Source organism: Emys orbicularis, chromosome 3 (genome assembly GCF_028017835.1).
Source record: "Emys orbicularis isolate rEmyOrb1 chromosome 3, rEmyOrb1.hap1, whole genome shotgun sequence".
Taxonomy (NCBI): domain Eukaryota; kingdom Metazoa; phylum Chordata; order Testudines; family Emydidae; genus Emys; species Emys orbicularis.
Genome location: NC_088685.1, coordinates 113,685,016 through 113,701,889, shown reverse-complemented (window position 1 = coordinate 113,701,889; position 16,874 = coordinate 113,685,016). Strand labels below are relative to the sequence as shown.

Here is a 16,874-nt window from a genome sequence, read left to right as displayed (position 1 = left end):
AGTGCTTGCAGCACCATTGAAAAGTAACCCTTGCGGTTTATGTACTGGGTACCCTGGTGCTCCGGTGCCAAGATAGGTATATGGGTTCCAGCTATCGCCCCACCACAGTTAGGGAATCCCATTGCAGCAAAGCCATCCACTATGGCCTGCATATTTCCCAGAGTCACTACCTTTCGTAGCAGCAGCTCAATGATTGCTTTGGCTACTTGCATGACAGCAGCCCCCACAGTAGATCTGCCCACTCCAAATTGATTCCCGACTGACCGGTAGCTGTCTGGCGTTGAAAGCTTCCACAGGCTATCGCCACTCATTTCTCAACTGTGAGGGCTGCTCTCATCCTGGTATTCTGGCGCTTCAGGACAGGGCAGGGGAAAGCAAGTCACAAAGTCCATGAGAGTGCCCTTACGCATGCGAAAGTTTCGCAGCCACTGGGAATCGTCCCACACCTGCAACACTATGCGGTCCCACCAGTCTGCTTGTTTCCCGGGCCCAGAATCGGCGTTCCACAGATAGAACCTGCCCCATCAACAACATGATCTCCAAAGCGCCGGGACCTGTTTGAGAGAAGTCTGTGTCCATGTCCACGTCCACGTCCTCATCACTTTCGTCGCCACGCTGCCATCGCCGCCTCTCCTTGCCTCGTTTTTCTGGTTCTGGTTCAGCATAAACTGCACGATAATGCGCGAGGTGTTTACAATGTTCATGACTGCTGTCTTCAGCTGAGCGGGCTCCATGCTTGCCGTGGTATGGCGTCTGCTGTGTTCACCCAGGAAAAAAGGCGCGAAACGGTTGTCTGCCGTTGCTTTCATGGAGGGAGGGGTGAGGCTGTACCCAGAACAACCTGCGACAATGTTTTTTGCCCCATCAGGCACTGGGATCTCAACCCAGAATTCCAATGGGCGGGGGAGACTGTGGGAACTATGGGATAGCTATGGGATAACTACCCACAGTGCAACGCTCCGGAATTCGATGTTAGCCCCGGTACATGGACGCACACCGCCGAATTAATGTGCTTAGTGTGGCCGCATACATTCGACTTTATACAATCTGTTTCCAAAATTCGAATTCTGTAAATTCGGATTAATCCCGTAGTGTAGACATACCCTAGAAAAGAGTGCATTTGTGAGGAAGGCTCGCAGTTCCTTCATTGTACATTTCTTGTTTTATTATTTGAGGAAAGGTAGCATATGTCTCTTCTAGAGTAGTTGTCTCTTCCCTCGCAAGGATGTGCCAAGCATTTGCAATCCATTAGCCCAGTTGTGGAAAGTTTGAATTCTACCATTTTGCTGTTATAACAATTTTGGCTGCTACTAACACTGCAGTCATCAATTACATTTCAGTTTAGTTTTCTCACACAGAACAAGCAATGCATATAAAAAGACAATACAATTGGTTTCATTGGGGCAACTCAGGAAATAAGGTGGAAGAATATGACCCATACTTTTTTTGAGAGGTTGTTGAGAATAAGTAGCAGACACAAACTTTTGGAGTTTTTGCCCTATGAAATGTGTTTGTCAGAAAAATAGGAAATTTTTAACATAAAGTCTACATCACTATAAGATCTTGTATCTACTCTTCTGTACAGTTAAAACACGTGCTTCTTACCTTATTATTTAAAAATTCATGTGGACGTTTCCAGGAATTCACTTTTAAGGAAGGTGGCAATTCAATCTTCCCTTCGGGGTCCTCGAAGACATGCTATATAAAATATACATGTACAAAAATTGAAAAGTTTGTATTTACTATACCACTGGATCATCAAGATTTAAAATGCTTCATTGCTCATGATTAAGGCTAAGATGCTGTCACACATATTTTTAGTAAAAGTCACGGACAGGTCACTGGCAATAAAGAAAAATTCACGGAAGCCCATGACCTATCTGTGACTTTTACTAAAAATATGCATGACAAAATGGGGAGCTGCAGGCTCACCACATCACTGAGGGGAGCCTGGCTTGGAGGTGCAGGGTCTCCCCCACCGCCTGCGACACCCGCCGGTGGCTCCAAGCCCTGGGGTGCCCACGGCTGCCCACAGCGGCTCTGAGCTCCAGCTGGGGTACCCTGGCCGCTCATGGCAGCTCCGTGCTCTGGGGCGCCCACAGTGGCTGGGACTTCCCAGGAGCCCCGCTGCCTGCAGCGCCCGGGAGTTTTGGGTCTCTCCGCCACCTCGGAGCTCTGGGCACCCCTGCCTCCACCACCCTGGCTGAGAGCTGCCTGCAGGGCACCCCTGCCTCCTCTGCGGCTGGGAGCTCAAGCCCCCACAGTTCCCGGCTGCCAGGGGACACAGGTGCTGGGGGCTCAAGTCACAGAGTTCTCTGGAAGTCACAGATTCCGTGGCCTCCATGACAAAATCGTAGCCCTATTCATGATTATTCACTGGGAAGAAAAATCACACATTATGGCACAATGAAGAGAAAAGATGGTTACTTACCAATAAATAGAGTTCTCAGAATATACTGTGTCTGCAAAATCCATAGTCAAGCACATTAGGTGCTTGATGTGACTAGGAGAAGTGTACTCAACCTGTGTTTTTTTTACTGCCAGAGTAAAATGTGAACATATCTCCCACTTCTTCCTGGAGCCTAAGACTTTCAGATCTTTTATCGCCTCCCATTCAAGCCACATTATTTGGATTCCCTATTCTTTTCCGTCTTCCAGGAAGGCTGCCCGAAGGACTCTGGTTGGGCTACTTATTCTGGGAGTAAAGACCAGAGTCTGAGCAACCTCAGACAGCACCATTCTCCCAGTAATTTTTAAACACTTAAAATGCTGATTCATAAAGAACATTTTAATCTTACAACAAACTCATTGCTCAAAGGCAAACTGCTTCTTCAGATCTGCCATGAGTAAGTGGGACTGGAAGGGACCTCCTGGGTCATCAAGTTGAGTGTATGTATCTCTCCATATCAGGCAAGACTAGGGATCTTGCAGGGTCACTGTGTTGGGTTCAGCACAGTTAGGGATCCCATCCACGCTGTAGCTCAACGCCTTGTGCCCCCTGGAGCAGAACCGGGGGCTACGCCGGTTCTGGCAGGTTGCAAAGAGGTCGACCTGGGGAACTCCCCACTCTCAGAAGAGCTGGTGAGTGACCTCCGAATGGAGCAACTACTCGTACTGGTGGGAGAAAACCCTGCTGAGGCGATCTGCTTGCGTATTGCGGACGCCCGGGAGGTGTACAGCCCTCAGGGAGATATCGTGGGCTATACAGAACTCCCATAGGCTCAGGGCTTCCCGACAGAGGGCTAGGGAACGAGTCCCGCCTTGCCTGTTGATGTAGTACATAGCAGCGGTGTTGTCTGTGAAGACCCTGACCACCCTGCCGCGAAGGTGCGTGTGGAATGCCACGCACGCCAACTGTACAGCCCTGAGCTCTTTGACATTTATGTGAAGGGACAAGTCCGGGATCGCCCACGTCCCTTGGGTTTGCACGTTCCCTGTGTGGGCTCCCCAACCCGGGTCCGACGCATCGGTCACCAGGTCTATAGACGGGTTGGCATCCCGAAAGGGAACCCCTTGCAGCATATTGCCTGGGTAAGACCACCATTGGAGGGAAGCCAGTATCGGGGATGGAACCACGAGAACCTTGACTAGCCCGTCCTGGGCCTGGGAGAATTGGGAGGCCAGCCAGAGCTGGAGGGGCCTCATTCAGAGTCTGGCATGGCGGACCACATACGTACATGCTGCCATGTGGCCCAGAATACAAAGGCATGCCCTCGCTGTTGTCACCGGGAAAGCCGTGACCGAGGTGATGAGAACTCTTAGGGCCTCGAACCTGTCCAGGGGGAGAGGCGCTGTGGCCCTCGAGGAGTCCAGCAGCGCCCCAATGAACTCTATGCTGGAACTAAGGTTGACTTGGTCTCATTCACCACTAGGCCGAGACCGGCACATGTTGACAGGAGCAGCTCCACGTGGGTCTCTACCTTGGAACAAGAGTTGCCCTTGAGAAGCCAATCGTCCAGGTATGGGAAGATCTGTACCTCCTCCCGCATGAGGTAGGCCACTACCACAGCCATACACTTTGTGAAAACCCTGGGTGCCGTGGATAGGCCAAACGGGAGGACCGCAAACTGGTAGTGGTCTATCCCCACTAAGAAGCGGAGGAAGAGCCTGTGCCCCTCAAAAATATGGATGTGAAAATACGCATCCTGAAGGTCCAGGGCTGCATACCAGTCCCCCGGGTCCAGGGAGGGGATAATAGAGGCCAGGGACACCATGCGGAACTTGGAGCGGGCCAGAAAACGGTTTAGGCCCCACAGGTCCAGGATGGGCCTGAGGCCCCCTTTGGTCTTTGGGATCAGGAAGTACCGGGAGTAGAACCCTTTGCCCTGGAATTCTACTGGTACTATTTCCAACGCCCCCAGGTGTAGTAGACGGTCCATATCTGCTCAGTAAGGCCTGGTGGTTGGCTACCCTGAGCTGGGAAACTTGGTGAAGAATAAAATTTTCTGTGAAAAGAATCCAATCGTCTGGCATCCTTATTTTTGGGGGTGGGCGCAGGCTGGCCCTGTCGCTCTCTGTGGTTCACCGACTCTACCACAAGCGAGTTAGGTGCCGGGTGGGAATAGAGGTACTAATGGTCCTTGGCCGGCACAAAGTACTTCCTTTCAGCCTTCTTGGAGATTGGGGCCAATGAGGCGGGAGTTTGCCACAGGGTGTTGGAAATGTTGGCTACACACTGGTGCAGATGCAGAGCCACGTGGCCCGGTGCCGAGAGAGACAACACATTAAAGAGGGAATTGGACGGGCCCTCCATTTACTTAGCCTGCAGCTGGAGGCTGGATGCCACCCGCTTTAGCAGGTATTGGTGTGCCTTAAAATCCTCCCGTGGGATTGATGGCGGAGGCGCCGTTATGGTGTCGTCCAGTGCTGGGGAAAGAGCCAGCACGGAGCACTGGGCCTCGGTTGGTACCGGGGGGTTGAGCCCCAGATCACAGTCTGGGCGTGGAACCACTGACTCGTGGCCCACCGATTTTTAGGTGGCCGGACAAGGCTGATGGAAGTTGAGACGCTCCGGCAACCGAGCGTGCCCCTGTCTGGCCGGGCATCGGTGGCCACTGTGCCCATTAGCACCACTGTCCTTGCCATGGGGCCCCTTGCCACTCACCCGGCTGAGGGCCCAGTGGCGCTAGTTGTCCCGGCTCAGCAGCGCAGACCGAGGATGGGCGGCTGGGTGCCAAGGCTGAGGTCACCATCGAGCGCACGATCTCACGGGAACGGTATGAGCGGCGGTGCCTGCGATGCCGACTCCCTCGGGACCTGGACCGCGATGTCGAGGAACTGTTCCCGCTCAAAGATCTGTATCCGCTCCCACTGCTTCGGTACTCATGATGGCAGCGGGAGCTCCGGTGCCGAGGCATCGCGAGGGGAGTCTCGAGCGCGACATATAGTTGAACAGGAACTGGAACGAGAGCGACAACGTCTATCCCGTCGAGACTGGCTGTGGTAGTCGTGCCACGAAAGGAAGCATTCCCGCCGCCTCTCCCGATGTCTGCAATCGCTGGCAGGCAGCGTAGAGAGTCCCCGAGACTCCTGCCCGGGCAGCGACCCGGATGGTCTGGTCAGTGTCAAGGGAGGGCGCGAGCTGCGTGCTGAACGGTGCAGGGAGCGGTCCTCGGAACGGGAACTGTGTCCCACAGGAGAGGTTTGATGGGCACCCAATGGAGGCTTGCCGTGGGACCGGGGGCCCATCACCGGCTGCGCACCTGGAACCGGCAGACTCATAATGTCTTTCGCAGCCTGCATCGCCTCCGGCATCGACGGCATCCGTACCGGTGGAGATGTGCGGGGGGACAGCGCCGGGCTGCTCTGCTCAACCCGAGTCAGAGGCCTTGAGCCCGGGGGGGACCGAGGGCTGCCTGACGCAGGACCAGCCTCCCCTCTTTCCCTGTCTCAGCGCCGCTGCAAGGTAGGGCCCTTCCCCTGTTTCTTAGAGGGGGAGCGGTGCCGGCTGTTAGAGGGGGGCCTCGCTGTGCACTGACGATGCAGTGCCGGGTGCCAAGTCTACCCGGCGTGCTGGAGTTGGGGGTCAACGCCAATTCCATCAGGAGAGCGCGAAGTCTAATGTCTCTCTCCTTCTTGGTCCGCGGCTTGAATGACCTGCAGATCTTACAACGTTCGCTGATGTGAGTCTCACCCAAGCAGCGGAGACACTCAGCATGCGGGTCACTCCTTGACATGGAACGGCGACAGGAGTCGCACGACTTGAAGCCTGGGGCATGCCCTGAGCCCACTCTGACAACTGAAGTAACAATTCCACGAACGGTACCACTAAGGTCGAGAAGAAAAGGCTGCAGCAGAGCTGGAGCACGAAGTTCTGACTACCTTCACTGGCAGCAAGAAGGAACTGGGGGGCGGGGGAACGCGCAGTCCCCCTTATAGCACGATATACAGGCGCCACTCCAGGGGTCGCCGCGGTGCTCCCCCAGTACGGGTACTGCTAAGGGAAAAAGCTTCTGGCACCGGTGCATGTGACGAGCACGCACACCTATTGTGGAATACACATGAGCAATCACTCGAAGAAGCAGCTATTTTTTCTCAGTTTTATTAAGCACTGGCTTGTAAATCAGAGCCAAAAACCAACCCACTTGTATGTGGAAGTACAAGGCACATACATTCTTATTGCCACATAATGTGGCTCCACAGCTGGCATATTCACCAGAGCTCAATCAAGCTCAATAGAGCTAGAGTCAAATTAGCTTTATGTCCCCTTTGCACATCCTGCCCCTCTCTGCCCACAGCAGTAGGATTGCAGAGACTGATTTAGATGTAGGGCAATTTGTAATTGCCACAGAGAAGAGAAAGGTGGGGGGGGACTAGGTCCCCAAACTGGTGTCACCCCATAAGTAAACAGTATTGAAGGGGAACTTCCTCCTCCCCATCCTATTATCCACAAAAGGGGCAGTGCTGGACAGCCATAAAGCCATATTTTAAAGCTAATAATTTAGGCAACAGTGTTCATAATCCCTGTAAAGAAACAATATATTAGTTGACCCATTAGGTAAGGGGAATGAGACCAACAAGTAATTATTAACTCAAAGCATGACCACTAACAAATATTTAAGACTATAAGATTTGTGCAATACTCAGGGAATCATGAGCCCCTAGTAAAGCCAATTTTCTGTGTTTTACACAAGCATGATTAATAAGTATTTTCCAGTATTGTTTATACTTTTACAAAGGGCTGTACAGATTGTCTGAAAATGTAAAAGCAATGTGTTTGCTCCCATAAGAAGCGGTAGTTTTAATTATGATCTGAAACATTTCTGCTTTATTTAGTTTGACAACTGTTGCACAAACGACATAGAAAAATTAATGTCTTCCTTTTTAAAATTTGAATGAAAACAGGCAAAATATATTTAGCTTAAGACTGGACTTGATCTAGTGGGAACCCACTTAAACTTAGGCAACAATTTAAAAGATGTGCTGAAGAAATAAACATGTTTATCAGCAACAAATTATTCTGAAGTTAAAGCAAAGCATACTCTATTAAATATACCTCTACCTCGATATAACGCTGTCCTCAGGAGCCAAAAAATCTTACCGCGTTATAGGTTAAACCGCGTTATATCGAACTTGCTTTGATCCACCGGAGTGCACAGCCCTGCCCCCCCCCCCCCCCCCCGGAGCACTGCTTTACCGCGTTATATCCGAATTCATGTTATATCAGGTCGGGTTATATCGGGGTAAAGGTATATATGTAGACAAATTAAGCTGAAAAAAAGTGTCATATTCAACTTACTAAAACTGGACTCTTTCCAGCTTTATCTTTCTCTTTTCCAACTTTTCCTGCATCCCACTTTTCTGCATTGATATCTGCTTCGTTCCATTCTGGCCAAATGGGAAATTTCCCTTTCTTTGATTCACTAGCAGCACCGACACTGGGTAACACAGCAGCTGGTCTGGAAAGCAACCAACAGTTTAAATTGAGGAGAAAGAGAAGAATGAAAATCTTTCTATTGTACACATTTTCTAAGGCAATACATTTTCATATCTGATTGTTTTAATTTAACTTATTTAAAAAGTTTAGTGCTACTAATTACAATACCTTTCCTTTGTGAATTCAGAAAAAGTAATATCAAAAGGTCTTTAAAACTACTAGATACAATTTTGGGTAGTAATCCTGCAAAGCATTTAAGCACATGCCATTTTAAAGTACATTAGTAATGCCACTACTAAATGGAGTATGAAATGGAGCCTGCCAGTGGCACAAGGTGTTGGGCTACAGCACGGATGGGATTTCTAACTGTGCTGAACCCAACACAGTGACCCTGCTGTGTGGATCCCTAGTCTTGCCTGATATGGAGAGATACATACACCTGGCTGCCAGGTAGCAGAAATAATTCATATGCAGGCAGCTCCACAGGAGTTTGCAGAGTAAAAGGGACATGATGATGACTGGAACGGGGCATGGCACCTCCTCCCCTATGGCTGTGTGATCCAGGAGTGAAGGGGTACATGTGAAAGATGACCGCCACAAATTCCTTTAAACCTACTTGTTGCAAGCATAGGAGCAGCCTATGAGACTGGGACCAGGCAGGGACCTGCTGAAACCTGGCAGCTGCACCACAACCACCCTGGCCCCAAACATTGAGGACCATGACCCCAAACACAGACAACCTTGATGAAGAAGAGGCACGTCTGAGGTGTGGACAGCCTACCTCAGTCAGCCAGAAAGGTGACCTGAGACAGAATCCGCCTCCTTGCATTGTTCTAGAGTCATGTGCTCCTCTGTGATGAGTTCACTGCATCTCCGTGAGGGCTTGTCTCCTGCACATGGGCAGGCTTGAGATCATGTAACATGCAGGGTGCTCCGCACAGGGCTCCACTTGCTCAGCAGCGCTCTGAGATCTGCACAGCGGCAGAATCAAGATCTCAGAGAAGGGCTTTTATACTTCCAAAAGCTTTCAAATAAAGTATATCTTATTTAAATAATCTTTCTAGTTCATAGGGGTTTTTAATATATAATTTCTCAACATTTTTCTAATTCTGATGATGTGGGTTTAAAACAAAAGACCGGGCCCCTTCCTTACAACACATTCCTTCTATTTCCTATGAGCAGCAGCAGAGGACCTAGAGCTGTATGTCTACAGACTCAGGACGACAACACTGTTTTGGTTTACACTTGGAAAGTTATCTTCACAACCATTATTGTAACTGGTTTTTGTGGGGGGGGGAGTTGTTTTTTTTTTTACTTTTTTTTTTTTTTAAGATGAAAGCTGACATCCAGCAGAAACTGAAAATTGCAGGGGCCCATATTTGCAAGGGAAATCTTCCCACTTGCTATGGATGAGTGGACTTTGCAAATCCTGGAATGGTTCATATATTATATTGTGTGTGTATTTATATTGCTGTGCAAATAATTGATAATAATATATAAAACAATCGAAATTTGAATTTCAGACCTGGGGTTCTGGTGACTATACAAACCACTTAAGCTTTTCCTTTTGTGATTTATTGTATCTCCAGGACCACTCAACAGATGTGACATTTTAGATAATCTGATCATAGCCTCATGATTCACAGTTTTGTTTTGCATTTTTAATTCTATGGTATATGATTGCCTGAATTTTCAGTATAGTGAGCATCTAATTAATTATGCCCCAACTCTAATCACATAAATACCGACTGCACAAATAGGTATTCTTGGAATATTAGTAGGTGACATCCTTTACTGTTAAACTCTTTACTCTTACCTTCTTATTAGCTGCAAGAATAAAGTGGTGTTAAAACTAATGATTCTTGACTGTTTAATCAAATACTACACTGATACGCACTACTAGTAACTCTTCCTGGGAGTTGAATTATAAAAATTCAGTACAATCTGCATGTGTATTCTGCTCTGTATATTATAAGGTATAGCCCAAGCCATCTTCACAAACTGGAAGACAGATGTATTCTCTGGGGTGAATCTTCACTTTTCTCTTCTTTCTCTATCCAGTATAAAAAGCCTCAGGCATCTCCTTTAAGATATTTGATCTTTCATTAACAGGATCGTTTTCTCTACCACATCTTCTTAACAGAATGTCAAAAGATATTCCATTCTATATTTAATAATACTTAGAGTGCAAGCACAGACATGCAGATACTTAGCAGAATTTTAGTGAATTACCAGAGAGCTACCCCACTTTCAGTTTCTTTACTGAGTTTGCTGTACATGCATATATGCACAACAGTGAAGAACAACAGAATGCCAGCTCTATTAGAGGTTTCAGTATTCATGATGTTCATTATTTTTGCTTCTTTCAAAATTGATCTAGGCTAGGTCTATGCCTAAAAATGACAATGATCTAGCTATGTAGCTCAGGCCTGTGAAAGATATCAGACTCTGTGTTACATAGCTAAGTCAACCTAAACCCCCTGCGTAGACATAGCTAGGTTGACAGAAGAATATTGCTGTTAACTTAGCTGCTGTCTCTCGAAGAGGTGGATTAACTACATCAGCTGATCTCAAACTGTGGGGCAGACCTCTCAAGTGAAGCACAGGAATGTGTTAAGGGAGGTGCAAGCTGTGTGCCTTTTTTATTATTAATTATTATCATTATTATTATTAAAAGAGTTCTAGCTGTCAGCCCCAGGTGGCTGGAACTCATGCAGAAGGGCCATGCACATCCAGGAGGCACGGATAAAGGGGACAGCCAGAGCCCCACCACCCAGGCTCTCCTTCCCCCTGCCCCTCAATCCGTCACGGGAAGGAGCCCAGGCTCAGGCTCTCCACACACCCCCCCCCACCCAATCCCTCACCTTGAGGTGGTAGGGCTCCAGCTGTCAGCCCAGGGTGGCAGCAGCAGCGCAGAAGTAAGGGTGGCAATGGGGAGCTAAGTCTACTGTGAAAAGTGATATTCATCAATATTACTTTTCACATTGCCACCCTTACTTCTGTGCTGCTGCTGGCACGGCACTGCCTTCAGAGATAGCATGTGGCCAGCAGCCCCTGCTCTCTGCTCTGCCTTCAGAGCTGGGTGGTGGTATATGTACGGGGGGTGGGGCGGGGAGGGAGAGGGAGGGTAATAAATGACTACACACACACACACAAAGAAGGGGTGCCTAGTCAAATAAGTTTGAGAACCGCTACATCAATTGAAAAACCCATTTCTGTCAGCGTAGGAAGCATCTATGCTACAGAGGCACAGCTGCAGCACCACGGCTGTGCCACTACCACACAAACATACCCCTAAACAACTCCTTTGCATAGCAAAGTGTCACCACAACACATCCCCTTTTAGCTCGAGGTGGCATTTCAGCAGCTGTGCCTCAGTTTCATCCCTCTATCCTTTTGCCTACTGCAGGCATAGGACTGTCCTGGTGCTCCATCCAGACTATTTTACTGAAGTCCTAAAATTACATATACAAAAACCAAACCTTCAGCCTAGTTCGGCTCATCTGACACCCACTCCATCTCAGGCACACTTTGACCACCCGTCTGTGGCTGACCACACTTTTGACCACCCCATGATCCCAGGGCTGGCCCACTCCTTCCCTTACTCAGGAGTTCAGGGAGACTCCAGCTAAGCCTCTAGCCCACCCCTGGAGAAGCTTATCTGGCCTTTCTCCTTCTCAGACTTCCTTTAGGCATCTTCCCAGAGAGAATATCTCTATTCAGCCTCCTCCCACAACTGGCCTTACCCAGCTCCTTATGGACCAACAAGCTCTGTCCTGCCGCAGCTGAGCTTTATTTCTAATTAGTCCAGGTGCAAGCAGGCAGCTTAATTGGCCTCTCAGGCCAATATTAACCTTTTCATGGCATGGGTGGGGTAAACTACTGCATCGTGCTTTCACATACACCCAAATTATCAAATAAATACATAAATAAAAATTGCATGTTCTTATGTTTCCCTCTGGAAATATAAATGAAGTATCTGGCAGTTTAAAAAAAACTTCAAGGACAACTTGTCTTACAAATTTTAATTTATTTATTTATTGGTCTAAATGTGTGTGTTTAGTTTTTTTAAGTATTTATGGACAAGAAAAAGATTAATTCAATAATAAAAAAAAAAAGATGTTCTGGAGTCATTCCCAAAGACAATTAAAAAATTCACATAATTCAATGTTTAAACATTAAATCATCCACCGCTATTTGGGGTGGAAAGAAAGGAATTTAATTAATATTGTCCTAACCAATGAAAACCAAAATACTAACCAATCCTGTTTTCACTCAATATTTTATATTTCAGCAAATCTTGAGTTATCGCAACCTAGCTAAAGAATTTAACAAGCTTCTCAAAAAAGGAGAATAATACAGTAGTTGAGAGTACTCTCTACACAATAGCTACGGGGGTGGGGGGAGGAGGGAGGAGGCCTACTAAAAGAGCTGATCTTCCATACAGCTTTTTGTAACATAATTTTAAAAATGTATATGAAGATGTCAGATTTTCATTATTTCCTTTTCGGTTTTGCTTTGTCATTTCCAAGTAATTTTTCATCCATACTGTGGTTCCATATGCATTCCCCACACCATAAAAGATAGGTGTAGATCTTGCACTTAACAAACAGTTTTGGTGGGAATGATGGCTGGGTTGCTTCCCTCCCTTGCAAACATTTTTATTTGGTTCATTTCCTTTCTTTGGCTTTTGCTTAGCAAGCTAAATTTGAGAAAGGCCATACAACCTTTTCCCCACTGTAAAATAAGTCTCCTTTATTTTTGGCCACTTGTAACACACAGAAAGGACAAACTGGTCTAACAGTACATTAGTGGTGCCTACACTATCTCCTTAACGCTTCACATAGGGATCTTGCTAGAGCCTTCAGTGTATACAAGAGCCTTTTCCTCATCCATACTTGGAACCAAATCTTCCCCATGAATCCCATAAATTCTAATAGATCCATTTATTCTTCATTAGTGTTTCTCAGGATTTGTCAGTTTCTGCAAATACCTTGCCACCTTTTTTACTCTTTTCCCTAAATCCCTGTCATTCTTTATGACACAGGTTGCAAAGTGTCTACTTTCTTTGCAGATCTCAACTGTTTAATTTTTTCAGCTTTTCTCTTTAATCCTTCATCACTAACCTGTTATGTAACCAATCATTTTCTAGCAAGCTTGCTACTTTAGTTTCTAAATTTGTTAAGGCTTTCTTCATGTCATCCATTTTATGGCAAGTAAGTGGTAGAAAGGATTTCACGCTTTCCTTATGATATCATGATATTGGCCTGGGAAAAACAATTGAAATGAGCCTGACGACTGGTTGAGCAGTGCAAAGCCTGAGCTCTGGGACCAGACCCCTGCCATTTAAATAAGCCAGTCCTCTTGATTTGGGTATTCTTATGACTAATGTCTTAGACACACAGAAACAAGAGTCTGGAGTTCACTTCCTACTCCTCAGTGACATGCTACATTAGCCATTGCTTATCTTCTCAGTGGCAGTTTACCTACTTAGTGATTGTCATTGCTGACACCTGGCTCCACCCACATACATCTTTTGTGCATTTATTTAAAAGCTTTATCCATTTTACATGAAAATGTACAAAAAGATGAACCATGAACTTAACCATACAATCCCAATGGAAGTTAAGATATGGGCTATATTAGCAGCTTCTCTCATTGTCTCCTGGGCAGCATTTCCAGTTTGGGAATTGACTTGGTAACTGAAAGCCAAAACTTTGTTAACACAGAGTTAAGATTGCCCGGGGGTGTCTTGTGATCTTCCAGAATGTCAAGTTCATCTACATTCAAACCCCTGGAAACCAGAAAATGAACAGATACAAACTTCTGAAGCAAACAAACGTCTGAAAACCAGGAAATACATTACGGTACAGGCCACACCCATAATGGAGCTTTAAATGTTTCCCTACAGCTGTCAAAAGCCACTGAGAATAGTTCAGTGAGAGGGAGTGCCATAAATAAACAAGAAGAATGACTAAGAGAATGTGCCATTTGTACAGATTTGATTTGCTGCATTTATCTGCATGCACTTCAGCTGTTAGGTGTAGCTGTACTGAATGGTGAAGTGATTAATTGGAGCAGGTTGGGAGCGCTGTCACTCTGGTATGAGGAAAAGTGCATGCATACGTTGGGGATCAGATATGTCTCATTTCAGTGCTAAATTCTGTAGGCTGTGTCAACAGCGGTGCATAAGGGTCTTCTTGCTATAGGGATTGTCAGCAGTCTGGTGTCATGTATGACAGTGGTCTCTGGAGCATAGTGAAGGGCAAGTGAAGGCAATGTCTCGGACGGAATCCTCAAGGCAAAGGTGACCTAAATTCAAGTTTTGCGTAAGCAAACAAAAGGTGTTAGATTTTGTCCTATACTGCTCATATGCTGTTTCCTGAATTTTCTATAGTATCTGTAAGGGTAGAGCCCACGATCCCTGACATCCCTGCTCCAGCTGAAACCAGGAGTGGAGCCCTGGGGAGCCCCAAGCCCTGGCGCCCTCCATGGGATAGAAGCTGGGAACTGAGCTGCGGCGCTGAAACCCCGAGCCCCAGCACCCCATGTGAGGCTGAAACCAGGAGCAGAGCCGCAGGGCTGAAGCCCTGAGCCCCAGCACTCCCCCCAGATATAAAGCCCTGAGCCCTGGTGCTCCCGAGGGTCAGAAACCCTGACTCCACCCCACCGGAAGCCCTGACCCTCCCACCCTGCTGCTGAAGCCCCAACACCCCAGTAGCTGAAGTCTGTAATGTCTTGTTCAGCGTTATGGACAGTTCAGAGTTACGGACAACCTCCTGAGGAGCCCATAACTTTCAGGTTCTACTGTAATTATCCTGGTCATCCCCTTTAACCCTTTTTAAATATTAGCACAATATTAGCCTTCTTCTAGTTTTCTGGAACTTCCCCAAGATTAATTGAAAAGCAACATTAACTGTCCAGCAAGCAAATTGGTCAGCTCTTTCAAAACTCTTGAGTGCAAGTTTTATGGACTTGCTGATTAAAAAGTGTCCAACTTTAGTATCTGCTGTTTAACATCCTCCCAAGCTACTACTGGACAGTATTTCATGATCATTATATGATATGACTACATCATCTCTTCCCCCCCAAAACTATAGATAAAATATTTATTAAATATTTCTGCCTTTTCAGCATTATTATTCTAACATATCCATCTAGTAATTGACTAATACAGTGGTTTTCAAATAATGTAATCTGCTACATAACCCCATCTGAAATAGGGGACTCATAATATACTTATGAAAACAGAAGGGAAAAAAATGGTCTGTACAGGATTTTTCTGGCAGACAAGAGCTCGTGTACCCCTAGAGATATGTGTACCCCAGTTTGAAAACCACTGGATTAATACTATTGTTAGGATTCTTTTTGTTCTTAATATACTTAAAAAACATCTTTCTTATTGTACTTAATTCTGCTGGCCATATTTCTCCTTGTCCTTTTGCTTCCCTTATCAACTTTCTATGATTCCTTTTACAGGAAAGACTCACCGAGGGAAGATTCAGAATTAAGGGTACTATATCCCTGTTGGTCAAGGACAAGTCTGTTTTTGTAAGTAGTTTGGCCTGCTTGGATGTGTAATGGATTTGGGATTCTGGTACTTGGGTCCCAGGTAACAGTTGCTTTCCGGACTAAACCAAAAATGTAATAAAGTAACATGCAGAAGCCTTTAGCCATGTTTTATGTACTCAGTTTACTGGAGATGACTTCAGTGAGAACAAGGGAAGCAATGTAATGGCCTAGAAACAATGTGATGATCATTAAGAACTCTGTTTCCTTACCTTCAAGAACGAGGAAAATAACAGTTTCTGCATCCTAACATAGCAGCACTTCACAAAGAATAAAATAACAGGGCACAATGATAATGATAGGCAATCATTCTTACTGCTCAACTTTAAAAAAAAAAATCTGAAGTAAAAATGCATTTTATTTGTTCAGTCGTTGACTTTGTTTTTTAGAAGTCATAGAATCTACTTTGTGTCATCAGTCTCTCACTGTCAACACTAATAATTTTCACTAAAGCTATGAAACACTTTGGGGAAAACATGCTTTTTAATATCAGTAGTCAAGTCATGTAAAACTTTTAGATCTGCTGTTTTTCCTTTCAGCAAAATTCCATTAATTAGCTTATCCACATTTATATGTATTTCTACGCTGATCATTTTTAAATGTCAGTTGAATTTAAAAGTAGTGCATACCAACAAGATTTAGGTCCAACTCTCACTCCCTACCAATATAACCAGTGAACTGAAACCACAAGTGCATGAGTTAAGTCAATTAAAACATTTTTTGTTAAAAGAAGAATTTGAATTGGCACTAATTCAGCAATGCAAGTACAGAAATATTACAGTTGCAAGAATATTTGACTAGTATAATAATTTAGAGACAATATAGGAAGCTACATTCAAAAAGCTATGGATGAAATTCAGCAGTAAGGAATTATTTAAATCTAAGCACTCTCACTCTGTCATAGTCTACCCTATAAATGACCTCAATGGATTGGCCCATGGGGAATAAGATTCCACACTGAATATTTTATACAGGTCACAATGGATTTAATGATAAACTTGTAAGCTCACACTGTGAATGAACCTAATCAAAGCTAAATCAAAACACATTTGACATATTTTTTATACAAGGATGCATGTGAGTGAAAGTCTAGTCTTGGTGTTCAAACAGTGCATATGTATTGTTTTAGAGTTTGGGGCCCCTGTTTTATTCCCTTCATTTTTCAGTATGCCATCACCAGCAATAAGCTCAAAAAAGTAGAGGTAAAAGCAGGAGAAAGCACCTGCTTCCTGGAAAGAGACCATCTGGCTGTTGCTGCTTTAGACAGCAGCAATAGCCAAACATCTGCAGCACAAGGAAGAAGGGACGGGAAAGCTCAGCTGGTCACTTACAGTGAGAATAACTAACTTTACATAGAGTTCCCTACTCCTATCCCCTTCTGTTTAGGAATCAAGACATGTCTTAGGAGGCAAAGGAACACACTGGATCC

General features: G+C 45.8%; 1 protein-coding gene across 1 annotated transcript in view; it reads right to left on the bottom strand.

Moving 5' to 3' along the window:
- ADGB (androglobin) overlaps positions 1 to 16,874 on the bottom strand; it is a 209,573-nt gene that overhangs the window by 173,784 nt on the left and 18,915 nt on the right. Inside the window, 2 exon segments of the mRNA XM_065401716.1 lie at positions 1,606 to 1,698; positions 7,739 to 7,898. Of these exon segments, the coding sequence (XP_065257788.1) occupies positions 1,606 to 1,698; positions 7,739 to 7,898 (253 nt within the window).